At 36.8% G+C, this 15,892-nt stretch overlaps 1 protein-coding gene across 8 annotated transcripts in view; it reads right to left on the reverse strand.

Annotated features, from left to right (window-relative positions):
• Positions 1 to 15,892, reverse strand: part of LOC118262208 (anoctamin-1) — a 36,648-nt gene that overhangs the window by 9,517 nt on the left and 11,239 nt on the right. For 6 of the 8 annotated variants that reach the window (XM_035573384.2, XM_035573382.2, XM_035573389.2 and 3 more), the window contains 16 exons: positions 14,720 to 14,785; positions 13,006 to 13,074; positions 10,830 to 10,990; positions 9,201 to 9,369; positions 8,389 to 8,509; positions 7,578 to 7,689; positions 6,739 to 6,899; positions 5,980 to 6,116; positions 5,079 to 5,342; positions 4,522 to 4,725; positions 3,954 to 4,102; positions 3,313 to 3,398; positions 2,603 to 2,808; positions 1,777 to 1,937; positions 1,215 to 1,317; positions 646 to 790 (listed from right to left, as the gene is read on the reverse strand). In XM_035573384.2, the coding sequence (XP_035429277.2) occupies positions 646 to 790; positions 1,215 to 1,317; positions 1,777 to 1,937; positions 2,603 to 2,808; positions 3,313 to 3,398; positions 3,954 to 4,102; positions 4,522 to 4,725; positions 5,079 to 5,342; positions 5,980 to 6,116; positions 6,739 to 6,899; positions 7,578 to 7,689; positions 8,389 to 8,509; positions 9,201 to 9,369; positions 10,830 to 10,990; positions 13,006 to 13,074; positions 14,720 to 14,785 (2,314 nt within the window). Of the gene's footprint in view, positions 1 to 610; positions 791 to 1,214; positions 1,318 to 1,776; positions 1,938 to 2,602; positions 2,809 to 3,312; positions 3,399 to 3,953; positions 4,103 to 4,521; positions 4,726 to 5,078; positions 5,343 to 5,979; positions 6,117 to 6,738; positions 6,900 to 7,577; positions 7,690 to 8,388; positions 8,510 to 9,200; positions 9,370 to 10,829; positions 10,991 to 13,005; positions 13,075 to 14,719; positions 14,786 to 15,892 lie in introns of all 8 variants that reach the window. The other 2 variants (XM_035573385.2, XM_035573383.2) reach the window with 2 other exon arrangements.

Genomic DNA, 15,892 nt, shown 5'->3' on the forward strand with positions numbered 1-15,892 from the left:
TGAGACATGTATAGGTCCAAAAACAACTTTATGTAACGCATAATAGAACTCGAATTTCAAACACAACCACTCAAATGTTATTTGGCACACTAGGTGGAGGTTTTTGGTTCCCAAAAGGAGAATTGACGTTTACTATAATAGTGACGTCATAGTATAGTAGTATCAAACACACAAAACACAGTCTTCATACGGATGTAGTTCATTGGCTAGGAAATGTAAGAAAATATGTTATAAAATTATCTATTAATTAATCTTAAAATATTTGGCTAAAATGGACTAGAATTTAGATATAACGGTATTAAATACCATAATAGGAACTTTTGCATAGCAATAAGAAAACCCCAATAGGGGTTGATAATTTAATCAACTCCATTAAACTAATAACTGTAAATACTTATACGACTATCTTCTCTACAATTCCTTACCGTCAAAATTAATCGATCTACATATTTTCCGACACAAATTCAACTAGAACCAACATAAAAAAACGAGACCGATTAACATGACTACAACGGAATTCTCTTACTTCTATCATAAAAAACACCAATGAAATACATCCGCGGTTAGTAAAAAAAAGAAAAGTAATGTTGCGAAGCGGTTGCGTGCGTACCGTACGTAACTATACGGGCGTAGAGTGGGCGGCACCTTGGTCTCGCACGGACCGCGCGCGGGTCTCCTCCAGAATGAACGAGTTGATCACGTACGCCTCGCGCCTTATTCGGTCTCTCAGTTCGCCTGACATGTCCGGGATAGCCCAACGGACTATTATCATCACTAGCGCCACCACGTTCTGTGGAAAAAGTCACAGTATGATGGTAAAGAGAAAAACAATAAGTTGTGGCAATGTTCTTAGAGTGAATGAGTGAGGTTACCGAAAGCCCAATTTCCCCCTTCCCAATCCCAGCTTCCCCAACTACCCTTAAATTCCTAACCCCCAAAAGGCCGGCAACGCACTTGTAACGCCTGGTGTTTCAAGTGTGCATAGCAGCGGCGATTGCATACCATCAGGTGATCCATCTGCTCGTTTTCTTATTATGGCTTATTATGGCAATCCTAAAAATAAAGAAAGTATGACTAAACATGTCTGGGATTTTCGTACATTAGGTACAACCAAATAAAAAGAGTAAAATCAAGTAGTTCTGGGGAAAAAGGAACTCTAAGAAAATAATTGAGCGTTAAAATTGTATTTTTTTCTAAATAAATCTGCTAGTTACCTCGAAAACGACGACGAAGGCGAGTCTAGCGCCCATGATGTGCCAGTACCAGTTGCTGTGCTCATAGCTATCGCCCTCCTTGTAGTACCAGTAGCCGGGGAAACTACAATATTAAAAGAAAGACAGTATTAACAAAAATACTCGACGGATTTTAAGCCACAAAAAAGTAATCTCAATAATGTCTATTTTAACCGCCGGCTCAAAAAAAGGGGTGTTGCAAGTTGTCGGTCTGTCTGTGGCATCATAGCTCTCGAACGGTTTAGTTCAGGTTTCTGTTTATTTTAATACAATAATAAAACGAAGCAGCAATTAACTTATTACGCGTTAAAGTCGTATTTAAAGAAGAAACTTAGAATGCCATGTTTATATGCATTCCTCTAAGTGACTTCTCGCATAACTTGGCAGAGGCGAAAATAGTCAAACTCTGTGATTGACTAAAATGGACCCTATTTCCTTCTACAGCTTTTCGAGCCGTAGCACACGGTAAAATGTGTACCAGGTCGTCCAGAGCTACGGAGCAAACATCACCCTTACAACTAAACAAAATAAAGTCCAAACTCACCTGCACATAGTTTCATTATACGTGGTCTTGATGGGCGGATGTTCTAGCACGCTGATGTTGAAGTCTGCGAGCGTATTGTTCACGTACTGGTTCATAGATCCGTTCGTGAACTGATACACGAGACGCGGTATGAAATCCGACGTGAACGCTATTATGAAACCCTGAGAAAATTGGGACAAAATTAGTCGTAGTTTTTGTCATTGGTGTTACATTGTTCTTAAATAGTTGAAGCAATCACAAGACCAATAACCAAGAATTGTATTGTGAACCTGATTGAAAAAAGTAACCTATAGAGTTTCTTGCTCGTTCTCCATTAGAAGCTACACTTTGGAACGAGCAAATAGCTTCACTAGACTAATTTCCACGCTTGGCTTTCTGTTTGGCGATTGCCGTTAAGACATTGAATATTTAAATGGATCAGGCTTACAATTCTAAAGTGTGGTAGAGTCTACTACTATTACTCAAAATAACTACAAATTTCCATAATCTTACTATCACTATAATAACTCACTGAATATGTACGTAAGATTCGTAGCAATTGACGTGCCCTTGCCTCTGCATACCCCATGGGGAACAAGCGTGAAGTTATGTATGTGTGAATTTTTTTTAATACATATATAACTTAATTAATTACTATGTTATCGGCTTACTCGCATTGCGCGACAATCGCCGCGTCGTGTGTCGCGGAATGCTATAATATATGAGCCTCTAGCATGGCTTGAAACTAGTCGAGTTCCTCGTCAAACAATTACGTGAGTAAGCCGATAACATAATTATTAATTTAGTATGTCTCACGAAAGTTACAATAAGATCATATAAAACTTACATTAGTTATGATACTGAGTTTCCCAATAGAGTCGAGGATGCGGTACCAGACGCCGATGTCGTTGACGCGCTGCGGCACGGGGCGGCGGTAGCACGTGAGGAACTTCTTGGCGTCCAGCCTCATTTCTAGCACGTTGTTGATCAGCGCGAACAGCGGCGCCAGCGGGAACGCCGCCACGAATATTGTCACGAAACCGTATTGCAGGACTGTGGGGAAAACATACATTTATTGTAGAACAAAGGACTTTTTTTAAGCGGGGAAAATCATCCAATGATTTCTCTCCAGCCTCCAGCCCAGAGAGGGCCTTTAAAAGAGTCCTTGAAAACTGTCGTACTCAGAGACAGAATAATTACTTAAACTATTCATTACAAAAGAGTTTGTTCCGAAAACGTGGCTACGGACTGGATTAAGTAATAACAGAGCGTGTAAAACCCTCTCTTAACATAGGATCACATCATAGAGTGCTGGATAATAAAATTAGCTAACTAAGCTAAGCTTTAAGTTCAGGTATCTACATATTCTACATGACATGAGAGTTGCGTTGAGTTGAGTTGCTATAATTAGCTGAGACCACTCTCAAGAGTGTCAGAGTGATCCTAGAGAAGTGACTCAGGGATTGAATAGTTTCATAGGTTCGTAGATTATTCAGTAATTAATTGAAATGAAAACCATTGTTCAAATGAAATAAGTTTTGAAAGTATTTCACTCACCCATTTCCAAATACTCAGGGAACAAGCCCATGTTACCGAAGTCGACCAGTTTGAAGTCCTTCACCCATTGCAAAGGACTCTTTATTCTGTAATAAATACAAACAATACAATTACAACTGAGTTAAATATAAATTATAATCAATTATTTTGTACAACTAACGGGCGTAACTGTTTAACCAGGTAACTCGACTAGTTTCAAGCCACGCCAGGGGCTCATAGTCATGAACAGCATTGTACGCAATTTCCGTCGCGACGAGCATCGCGTTGACGCAATTCGAACCCCAAAATTACTCTCTAAAGTGATTTTCTCTACCTCTTTTGATTTCGAAGAAAAAAATAATATCAATGAATGTTCTTACACACTTTAATTCGACCTAGTTAACACGTCCACTCAAACAATATTTTCACTGAACTTAAAACAGTTTAAACCATTTTAATACCAACCCCAAATAACAGAACAAAAAAAAATATGTAAATCGGTTAAAACTTAAACCATAATATAAAGCTGAAGAATTTGTTTGTTTGAATTTGATCACTGGTTTTACTCGTCCTATTTGAAACTAGTTTGGTTATAATTGGGGTCGGTCTCGACTTATCAAACTGCAAAAAAAAAGTAAAGTACAAATTTCTTGGAGACTCACTGTCGTTTCCTCCCAATAGTCCTGATGATGTACCACCACTTGAGTAAGTACGGCATCAGCATCTCCACGATGGTGTTAATGAACTGCTTGCCCACCATTATGATCGCCAGCTGGATCGATAGCTCTAGTAGACAACCGCCTGGGGCACACTGCAATCACAATAATTAGGTGTAAAATGGATAATCGACCTTATTGCTTAGAAAATAAGGGATTATTTTACTATATTATATGTCTATTATATATTTATTCATGTATTTTTGTTTCATTGCATGTATATTATCTTCATACTGAATAGTTTCATACCTCAGAGTTGTAACTTGTAACAACCTGAATGGATAATTTCAAATCCCATCTAAACTGATGGGAATCTATACTAAAACATAACATACTAGTTTAAACTCCGTACTGTGTACTGAAAATGTCAAAACTTCAATAGCACTATACCTTGAAGTGCTAAAGAGGCTCAACTAACACTACTATTCACTCAGCTCACAAAAGTTAACCGATCGTATAAAAAAATAGTATTTATTATACAAAAATTTAATGCAATATTGTAAAAACCCCTTACCTCTTCTTGTCTATGTCCAAACAACCGCACGTAATCTCCCGGTCGACCGATAAGCTTGCCTTTAAAGAACGCTATATAAAATATAGACGCATAATAGTTCACAAACTGCAGTAAATATATCTTCAGAGTTAAAGAGTCATCGAATTCTGTCTGTGTGCGCAAGAGTTCCTTTTCTGTTAACCATTCTGCTAAGTACTGGTAGACCTGGTAAAAAAATATTGTGTTGATTAGGATATGAGAATTAAAATAGTGGACAATTTATTTAAGTTATAGTTGTCATTGCAAAGGCACAAGTAACGTTTAAATTAATAATAATTTGTGAAATATAAGTTTCGAATTGGCGCTCAAATGGGACTCAGTATGAAAACATTTTGAACACAATTTTTAGACTTATGAAACTGCAGTCATAAATTCATACATACAACTAAAAAATCTATAAACAGTTACGAGGAATAGACGCGATATAGCATCTCAAAAAGAGCATTTCCCATCATTAAAATATATTGGCGCCCAAATGGGACCAATACCAATAACAAAAAATAATCAACTATACTTACATAATTGAACAAGCAAATGAAGCACAAATTGATGCAGGCAGCCGTCGCAGTCGTAAACATTATAGGGTTGTACGTAGTTAGAGCATTTCCATTCCGCAATATTGTGGCGCCCAAAAGGGACATGCGATATAGGACCACCCCTAGTACCGTGGCTAGAGCCATTAGGACCAGTAGCGCGACTACACTGAACGACATTAGGGTTGCTGGGAGACGCATGCGCCAGAATGGTACCATTGGTTCCCTTTCTCCTGTTACCACGTTTAACTGAAAATATGACAAGTTAGCTGTAAGTAACAAATACATTCGTAACTTTAGAATTATGAGACGGTTCGGTGAGAGTGATACACAGAAAACTGGCGTGAAGCAACGCTTGTGTTGTGTCACCGCGTGAATGAGGTTACGAAAGACCCAACTACCCTATACCCCACCCGCAAAGATCAGCAACAGACTTTTTAAGCCCCTTTAGAGTCGAGTGTCCAATGTCCATGGGCGGCGCCTTGCTTACCATCAGCTAACTCATCTGTACATTTGCCGGCGTCATCATCACCATCACTTCACACACATACACAGGGGAGGCTTATGTCCAATGCTGAACATAAGCCTCCCCCAATGACTTCCAGATAGGCCAGTTAGAAGCGACCTGCAGTAATTGGCGGCCTATCCCATAAACAAGTTCCAACTCCCATAAACAAGTTCTTGCACGGTTCTCCGACATCTCTAATTGATTTTGTCTGGACTTTAAAAGAGACTATGACCTCTGAGTTTGTTTCGGCATTTCTTCTCAGAGTAGTCGGATAGGAAATGCCGGCCTCATCTAGCTATTTGAAATATTGACGTGTAAAAGTGTTATTTTATAATCTATTTACAGAAATAAATATCATTTATCATTTATCAACCATACCTGTGTTCTCTTAACATGTGCCAGTCGTGCGAGATACTGCGGCCGCGGATGTTCCTCGTACACGTCGAAACCGGTGAGGTCCCAGCGATGTGTCATCTCGGCGGAATATCGCTTCCAGAGCTCCAAGAAACAGGCTCCTGAACAATTAAAAGGTGGTTTAGTATGACAGTTGTGAAGGACTGAAGATAAAAGACTGACATTTAGCTGAATCTGTGGCGACACTCTGACAAGTGACAGATGACAGATAAGTCGCACATAGACTATCGACGAGCAAATCAACGGATGACGTCATAAATATCCTGCATCGCACATATGAAGTTTACATGCGAATTAACACGGATAGAAAATCCCAACGAACAACAGTTGGGCAGAAAGCCCGCCAGCCACGATCACCTCGCCTGGTCGGCGGATCCTCCTTTTCTTAGGGAACTTTACTCTCTGTTCCCTAAACGATACTCAAGTGGAGATTTCTTTTACAAATTGATGCGAACACATCAACGTTGATCGTTTAAGAATACTAAGACTTAGAGCCGACCTCGAAGTCATTCTTTGCCTAGTAGGGCAATAATTTTATAAATTAAAGAGAATAATTGTTTCGATACCAAAACTAAAATTGGTAAAAAACAATTGACTTGTGCGACAATCATCTAGAGCTAATCTTAAAACAAGATTATAATCAAAAATCTTACGGCGGGAAATCATTAGTGGAATTTCCGATTTAAAAGTCATAGTTAGAATAAAATAAATTGAATAACTCACCCCAAAAGCTCATGAATATAGCGAAGAACACGGTGGTGGGGTTATCAAAGAGGTAGGTGATCCGAGACTGTACGCACGTCGCCTTCAGGTCCCAGTAGTCGCAGAAATAATCGCACTGCGGACACATCTTCACTGACGAGTTGTAGTTGCACACGTCTTCACTGGAACGAGAAGTAATATCGTTCTTTATTTTATTGCGATACTACCATACGGTGTATTTTCCATAATTCATTATGATGATGATTATAAATGTGAAAGTTTATGAGGACGTATAAATGTATATGCATATATTGGTTACTCTTTGACACAATAACTACTAAACAAACAGATCTCGATGTTTGAGACAGAGGGTAAATTATTAATTAATCTCGAATAACACAGAGACTATTTTTACTTTTTACTCTTGTACCGCACGCAAAGCCAATAGTAGAAGCTAGTATAAAAGTACAGCATATTTATTATGACTGCAAGGTTGGTGCGGTGGCTGGGCAACTGGCTGCCGTGGAACGTGTAGCGGGTTCGATTCCCGCACGGAGCAATTCTTTGTGTGATCCACAAATTGTTGTTTCGGGTCTGGGTGTGATGTGTATGTCAAATTGTATGTTTGTAAACGCACCCACGACACAGAAGAAAATGCAAATTTTTTTAAAAAATAATTAAACACTAAGCATTTTCACACTTAACTCTAATAATAATAGTGCATTGTGAGTTATAGCCTAATTTGTCAAGAGTAAATGTGTCAAACGAAAGGATTTAGTATCTGCCCATAAAACTATTCAAGTTTTCAGAAAACTAAACTTTAATACAGTAGCATTAAGAACTAATATCATTTGACTCACCTAGGTGTATTATCGTAAACAGTAGCAGCGGAGTAGATGACGCATATCAAGCCTACTATAGAAGCCGGTATGAGCATGTGCGTGTAGAAACCGAGCCAAGCGAAGTATAAACCTGAAACAAGACAAATACACAATCAATAGTATTAAGGAATTCGAACCGATTAACTAACGACAATGTATAATAAAATCGCTATATTTCACTGCAATATAACAGGCTGCGATTAGCACTAACAATGCTGAAAACCATAAAGTCGATAGTAATTTGATTGATTCAATATTTCAAGGCGAAAGAAAATCGATCAGCAATCGTTCATTACATTTTAATCGTTGTTAACAAAATATGTTTTAATCGTGTGGGTAAGGTTACTGGAGGCTCAATCCCTCTCCCCCAATTATACCCGCAACGGTGTTAGAATTGGGGGATATTATGGGCGGCGCAGATTGGTTACCATCTGGTGTTTGTATGCTCAGTTCGCACCTTAAATCCGAAGCCGGGGACTTAACGAGGTTACCGGGCTGCGGCTCAAAGCAGGAGTACGAAAGGAGTGGTTTTTAGTCAGCAAGATCCTAACACTCCTTCTCACTCTCACCTCACCCAAGGCGGGAGCAGACATTGTAAAATTTGCCACACTCAAAAACAAATCCTAACTCATTTATTTATTTATTTATTGGTTTGTCTACAATTGTTACACATACATTTACATTAGGTATACAAGCACAGATGTTAATAAATAGCCTTCGTGTACAATATTACTTGACAAACACAACATTCTAATTCAATGACATTAAAATATTAATAAATACCACGTACCTATTTTAACTCCAAAATAATCCTTGACGTAGTCTAGAGGTTGGTACTTGATACATTTGGAGACGGCGGCCCACTCTGTATACAAGAGGTAGCGCATGGACCCGGGAGTTTTGAGATCACCCTGTAACAACAACATTCTACAATATCTTTATGTATTTGATAAAGCACCTCTGTTACGTTCTTTTTTTGTAATCGGTGCATTATCTTACTATGGTAAATTGTCGAATGTATGTGTTTTTGAGATAAAAAGGAATGATACAATATTCAACATGTTGCAGCAGACCGTTGCCTAACACATTTGTCTATCTATACACAGAACCACTCCCACACACACGTTGTATGCCGTTGAGCAAGATTGCAAAACATGCGCAACTTTGCGCATCACTTATCGCGCGTCTATTGTTGCCTAAGAATAAACTCAACACAAGTCTTCACTCAAGAAAGTCCTACATATACACGGTGTAACAAAAGGGGGGTATACATATCAAGTGCACGGTTTCTAGATAACATAACAAACGATACGAGAAGGGTCTTTTAAACTCATGTTTTCATGGAACTAGGCGACCAGATTAACAGAAGAAACGTTTCGTAATATTAGCGAATGACCCCTGTAGTGTTGTGACACGTTTGTATGATTTTAAAAGCAAGAATCATGCGACACCAAGCATTTGGTACCAATATTTTTTTTTTGTCGTATTTTAAGCTGAAACTTTGTGTAGAGATTCTATTCAACCTGTATTCTTCAGTGCTTCTTGATGTATATGGGTATTTTGTTACACGTTGTATATTTTTAAACATAAAATGTAACTCACATCGTGTAGTGGGTAGGCAGCGCTATAAGTACAATTAGATATCAGTCTTGTGATGCCAAAGGCGAAGTCATCATTATCAGCCATTGAGAACTTCTTCCTGTCTAGAATGAACTGGACGATGCGGGAACGAATGGAAGGCGTCCAGAAGCATTCAGCTGTCGTGTCGAATCTGGAATTAATATATAAAAGATTCATTATCTATACTAATACTAATATTATAAAGCTGAAGTATTTGTTTGATTGTTTGTTTGAACGCGCTAATCTCTGGAACTACTGATCCGATTTGAATATTTCTTTTTGTGTTGAATAGTGCATTTATCGAGGAAGGCTATAAGCTATAAAACATCACGCTATGACCAATAGCAGCCAAGCAGAGCGGGTGAAACCGCGCGGAAGTAGCTAGTTAATTATATCAGTCACAATACGTCTACAGGTAAACATAAGCCTACCGTAATGATTTTTAGATCGCGTGTTTGGAAACGACTTTAGGATAAATAGGGGACACTGTATAATCTACGAACTATTTTATTGTCACACCTCTACTATTTCTAAATTGTAATACAGAAATAGAAAACCCCAATGATACTTCACTACATGAGAATTAAACTCAACAAAATTCGGCAGTGAAACACAATTTTTTAAATAGAAATTGGTGTTAGTAGGTGTCAACTTATTACTATCCACAAAACAGTCACTCAAATTATTTGCCATATGTAGATGCGACAAAACTAACTCATTTAAGTATATGTATTTAAAGTGAAGTAGTGCTGAACACTTATTGAAATTGTATTCGTTGCAATTGTATATAATAGGACGTAATGGCACTGCGAGGCGTCTCAACTATTGTGGGTCGACTAGTGAATAGTGATTCATAAAGCACATGTATGTGTGTGTGTGTGTGACTAAAGATTTCACATCGCAGTACAACCTCTGTGCTGAAAACCTCCTTTTTTAAGTCTGTGACATAGTAATATGCTTTTGAAAAATGAACAAATTAGTGCGACCTAAATTTTCTAAATTTTCGTTCAATTTATCTACGTAACATGGGTAAACCAAATACCAATACAGGGTTTTAAGATTAATATTAAATAGGAAAACATGAAGGATGTATGTAAAAAATCACACATTTCGTACATATCTGTAACAAATGTTAGTTTTGTCTGATTATTTTGAATTTGGTCATAAAACTTAGTCCTTAAATCTCTTTGTATAAGATTAGCAAGTATGAATAACTCAAAAAAAATCAACGTTATCATGTTATCTTTATTTGTAATGTAACCTCTTTATAGGCATATAAAGAGGTTACGCTGTACATTTGAATGTGTAAGAGGTTTTCTTCGAAACTCATTGACGTTTTTCTATTTTTGTGTGAATGATATTATAATATGGGCTAGTAATAAATGCTGTTTTGTGTCCCTATCTTAATATAAAGTCCGAAGTTGCGGACTACCTAACGGGTTTACCGGAGCTCCGGTTCGAAAAGCAGGAGTAGGAACGGGGTGGTTTTTAGTCAGTAAGAGTCTGACACTCCCTCCCGCCTCACCCAAGGCGGGAGAACTCATTGGATGATTTTCCCACCACAAAAAAAATAATAAAAAAATCGTAATATAAAGTAATAATAATACTTACAAATATTCCTTGTCCTTCGAATAAATGGCGGTGAGTCGGTGTTTCCTCTCGGGGAACATGTCAGTATCGACGCGTATCTTCGACATGAACCGGTCCCAGCACGCGTCCACTTGTTCCACCAAACTATTCGTCTTCTCATGCACGTCTTTCAAAGCTGTGAACTAATACGCCAAGCATGGAAACTTAGTACCTTATTGTTAGACTTTCAAACTTATTACAAAGGAATAAGGTTGGAAATCTATATTTGGTACTCTGATTTAAATACCCTTTATAAATCCAACCTTCTCATCTTGTAATAAGGTTGTAAATCTTTGTGTGAGTTAGCTTTAGAAGCTTATTTTATTTATTCCTTATTGATTTTGTATAATTTTATTTTTTTATATCAATTACTTATTTTGTTTTAAATGCATTGAAATTATCAAGTATTGTATATTAAAATTATTGTATATTATAGTCCGTAAATTAGATTTGAAGTGTAATACAATTTTGGGATACATAAAGTTATTAGTGTATTCATTTTTGTCAAGCAATGATTAGCTGGCAGTAGCACATTTATTTTTAATATGAATTTTCCTATTATCATTTTTTTTATAAATGAACAGCATTAGGTACATTAAAATCTTAAGAATAAATAAATAGATGTAGTGCGTCATCTCACTACAGTGTTTTTTTTTTTATTAATTAGAAATGTATACTAAGTACAAACGACAAAAATATCGGATGTTACTGCATGAAAACGTGTTACATGAATCTATGTATGTATTGCATAATTTGCATTTATCTAGTAAGTCCAATACCACAATGATTCTTACCGATTAGTGTCAAAATCAAAGTATTAACGACTATTGGCTCTAAAACGTTTGCCGATTGTACTTTGTAGAAATGACACAGCTCAAGAGTAGCATGTTATTTACATTTTTGAATGAAACTATATCGTGTTTGTGTATAATTATAAAATTAGAACAAATATTTTAACAATAAGTGCCAATTAGTAAGAAATTGTTAATTTTGAGTGAAACAAAGATTTACCAAACACCTCTAAAGGGCTTAGAGCGAGGTTTTTTTTTTTCAAATTCGAAACATTCGTTTTCCGCTTATAAACACCCTCTGATTGGTTGGTAAATTGGAGATGGCCAATTAGAGGGCTAAACGTGGTAAGGTTACGATCAGGTTAACGTAAAAAAAACTCGAACTGCGCCCTCAGTTAGCCATACTATTACATCATTCGTTCATCAAAAACTATTGCTATCTCTGTCACACTATTAGAATAAAATTAAGAACATTCTAGAATGTCTTTTTTCGCTTCGTATGTAAGATAGCAGTAATTTTCGGTTAATACACAAACAACTAGCACCTGATATTGGAAATGTTTAGTTCTGAAACTAATTACATTATGTTTAACCTTATTTCCTTTGAAACATTAAATTATTGGTAGCAACACTACCTTTTAAAAAGGCCAGAACTAAGGTTTTATATCATAATAATGATAAGACGAACACAAAATAAATTAATACAGTACATATTTACAAAAGGAAACAACAACAGTTTTTCATTTTACAATTTAAGTTAGAACTACAAAAAATATCCACCACCAATTTTTCCTAAACTTACTGCCGTACTCAGAGTAATATAATGGTTACTTAACCCAGTCCTTAGCAACTGTTGTCAATATAAAATCGTTACTAAGGAATAGTTTAAGTAATCATTAAATGTCTCCGAGTACGGTAGTTAGCTCTGAACCTGTCAATGTTTGTATTTGCATTTTACACATAAATAAGAAAAATAATACGGTACGGTATTTATCACAATATTAATATGGACTTTTTTAAATAAAATTACGCATAAAATGAATTATGCAAAATGTAACTTTACCCTATACTCTTAAAATTACTTTTACATTGAGCATTGAGATGAAATTTTGCCTTTTTTTAATTAATTTAATTCAAGTAACACCTATATTAAGATTTTACAAAAAAAGTTTTTTTTTAAAGTCATCTATTCCGTAGGTCAAAATTTTTTTTCTTAAATCTTCAATCTGTAGCTTAGAACAACAAAACTTAAGCGACGACTATAAAACCGCGTACACATCGTCGGAACATACGAACATGACATACAAAAACATACGAGCCCAGCCAAGCGCCAAGTTAGCAAAGCCATGCTCATACCTGATGCATACCTTAGACATATACAATGCTGCCTGCACTATCGCATTCGCCTGACCAGACTTCTTTATCTTACTGCAATCCTATAACACATTACGTGATGCAGTTATAACACCGTGCGTGCAGTGTACACTGTGCCTTAGTTAGTACACAACAAGGACTGATGTATGTGATTTGGAACTTTATTTTGTTGTGTTATGGTTCAATTTCTATTGCAGGTTGATGTTCAGCTTTTTCAGCTTTTTTTTATTATATTTTTTAAGAAAATAATTTTGATACTTGTCTAAACTATTATTTCTAGGCGATTTGTAAAACATTCATCATGATTAAGTGTGTCTAGGACAATAAACTATACACGACATATTAGTGCTGTGCCAACAACATCAACAAACATCTAATATCGACATCCGATACAACACAACTAATGCATTTGTTAACATTCTTATACTAGTGTCGCTCTATACGTAACTAAACACACGATGAAACTAAATAACATAGTCAAGTTATTAAAAAACCCATTGGATCTGAAAAAAAATTGTATTAGGTCTAACCTTACTGATCAACTTTGTTCCTCAACAGTTATAGGAAAGCTAATATATTTTTAAAGGCTATATTGTCACGACATTGAGGCAAGGCGACAGCGAGAGCGAAATCTTGCCAAACAGAGCGACTTCGCTCTGATGGAAAGCACACGGCTTTAGACAATCTTCAAGTGACGGTAAACCAAGTTTAAAGATTCCCATCACGCATTGTGTAGCAAATAAAAGACGACATGTTAAAACATGTTCGGATTGCAAGCTAGACCTATAAATCGTGGCCATATTTCTTTACTTCAACATTATAAAGAGAGCCTGTTATAGAGCCAACTTCCAGATGTTTCGTTCTTAGGCCAAAAATGTCCTTGATCATAACAACATATTTCGCTGACGGGCCGAGGCTCAAGTTGCTCACTTATACAGAGCAAATATCAAAAAGTGAATATCAGCCGCGTATTGAACAGCTCCAAAGCAAACTGCTCTCTAGCTAGCTGTGAACGCAAAGCATCGCGCCCAACTTACAAAATACTCCCACAGTACCGAATGTGGACCAAAACGTGCGGTGAACTTGTCGATCAAGAGTTGCCCGCAGTCACTGTCGCTCCACTTCAACCAGACCACAGCCTAACAAACGTTCAAAGGAAACTATTGTACGTACTGTTTTGATATATGTCTGAGCGTAATTCGATTTTCTGGAGACGTGCGTAAAGTCCGTAGACTGGCAGATATTTTTTTTTTATATTATAATATTTGCTTTGACTTTCAAAACTGCCTTCCCGGTCTATTTGAAATAAATAATTTTGTCTTTGACTTAGTTCAAAAGATCAGCTTTTAGAGCAACTCTTATTTGTATGTTTGCTTACTGAATACGTTGCATAATAAGTTTCATAACAACAATACACAAGCAGAATTTGTCGTAGACAACTAGAATACATTACAAGACAATAAGAAGACATACTCGTACGTATAGCCAAAGTTCTTTGCTTTAACAACAACGCCAGTTTCGAAGGCCACATCTCAAAATCGAATTACGTTCAGACACAAATTGAAGAACAACATCAACAAGTAAGGTATCTTTGTCTTCTACCTGAAGCGAAGCCCTTGTCTAGAACCATATAAAGCCATAACACGAGTCCTGCGCCTAAGAGATCATTAGTAGTTTAGTTTAGAAGTAGTACTAAATAATAATTACCTTCATCGGCATCCTAAGCTTGAGAATCTCACTGTAGTCTCTCAACACTGACACGGGAGCGTGGATCTGGAAGAAAATACATGGAAAGATCAAGAAGATTTGTTTTTAGGTGGGATAATCATCCAATGACTTCTCACGCCTTCATCACATACGGTTTTTATCCCACGGGAACGCGTGGAAAACCGTGGGCTAGTAGGTAAATAAATACACACAGACATGAAAGATATAATTCGGTATTATTAACCACATAAATTAGTTATCAATTAATTAATCGATTGTCCTATTATACGCGTCACTAATGTGCCGGCAAAGTGGTAACTTCATAAATTAATAATAATAGGAACATTATATGTAATATGCCACTGCTTCGACTCTCCCTGCGGGTATCGTGAAAGCTGATTAAGGAACATCATATTTCGATAACTGTTTCTTAAACCAAACTAACTCTTTAACCATGGATAAAAGAAAGAGACTGGATTGGCCTTGTGGGCGGGCCACGCGTGCCGAGGGTGCGAGCCGGCGTACTGCGCGCTGTCATAACGCTCAAATGTCCATACTTACCGGCTAGCAATCGCTGTCATGTTTTGACAGCGTACGTATCTCCGCAAAAATATTATATTATGCCGTCTTGCGCTATTATAACGTGTCGGAAAAGAAACCAGGTGTGTAGCATAGCACGAGAAGGAATTTCTTTTCACCGGTAAGTCCAAAAACATAAAAATACGTGTGATATTTGTAATTATAACATTAGTATTATGAAATTTATAGACAAAAACGATATAATCGCAAGCAGACTAATAGTAATACATTGCTTGCGATAGATGAGTACAATCTTGCACTACGTGAGCAATCGCGCAATGTATGACGTCCATTGCGAGAGTCCCGAGTACCGAAACAAAAGTTCATTTCCACAAAATCTATGACATCGATAGTGTTGGGCAAATTTGTAATCAATGTCGATTGTTACTATGATACAGTCTATTATAATCAATAGCACACTTTATAATTTAAATAATAAGTATTATTTATTACGACTAATTAGTAATATAGATTTTGAGTGAGTTTTATGTTTTTATTTTTTTAAAGAATGTGACATATGATTTATTTTAATATTATGTTTTAGGTTTCCAACAGATCCAGGTGTAACAAAATTGTGGATTGACACAACTGGTA

This window comes from Spodoptera frugiperda, chromosome 12, assembly GCF_023101765.2.
Source record: "Spodoptera frugiperda isolate SF20-4 chromosome 12, AGI-APGP_CSIRO_Sfru_2.0, whole genome shotgun sequence".
NCBI lineage: Eukaryota > Metazoa > Arthropoda > Insecta > Lepidoptera > Noctuidae > Spodoptera > Spodoptera frugiperda.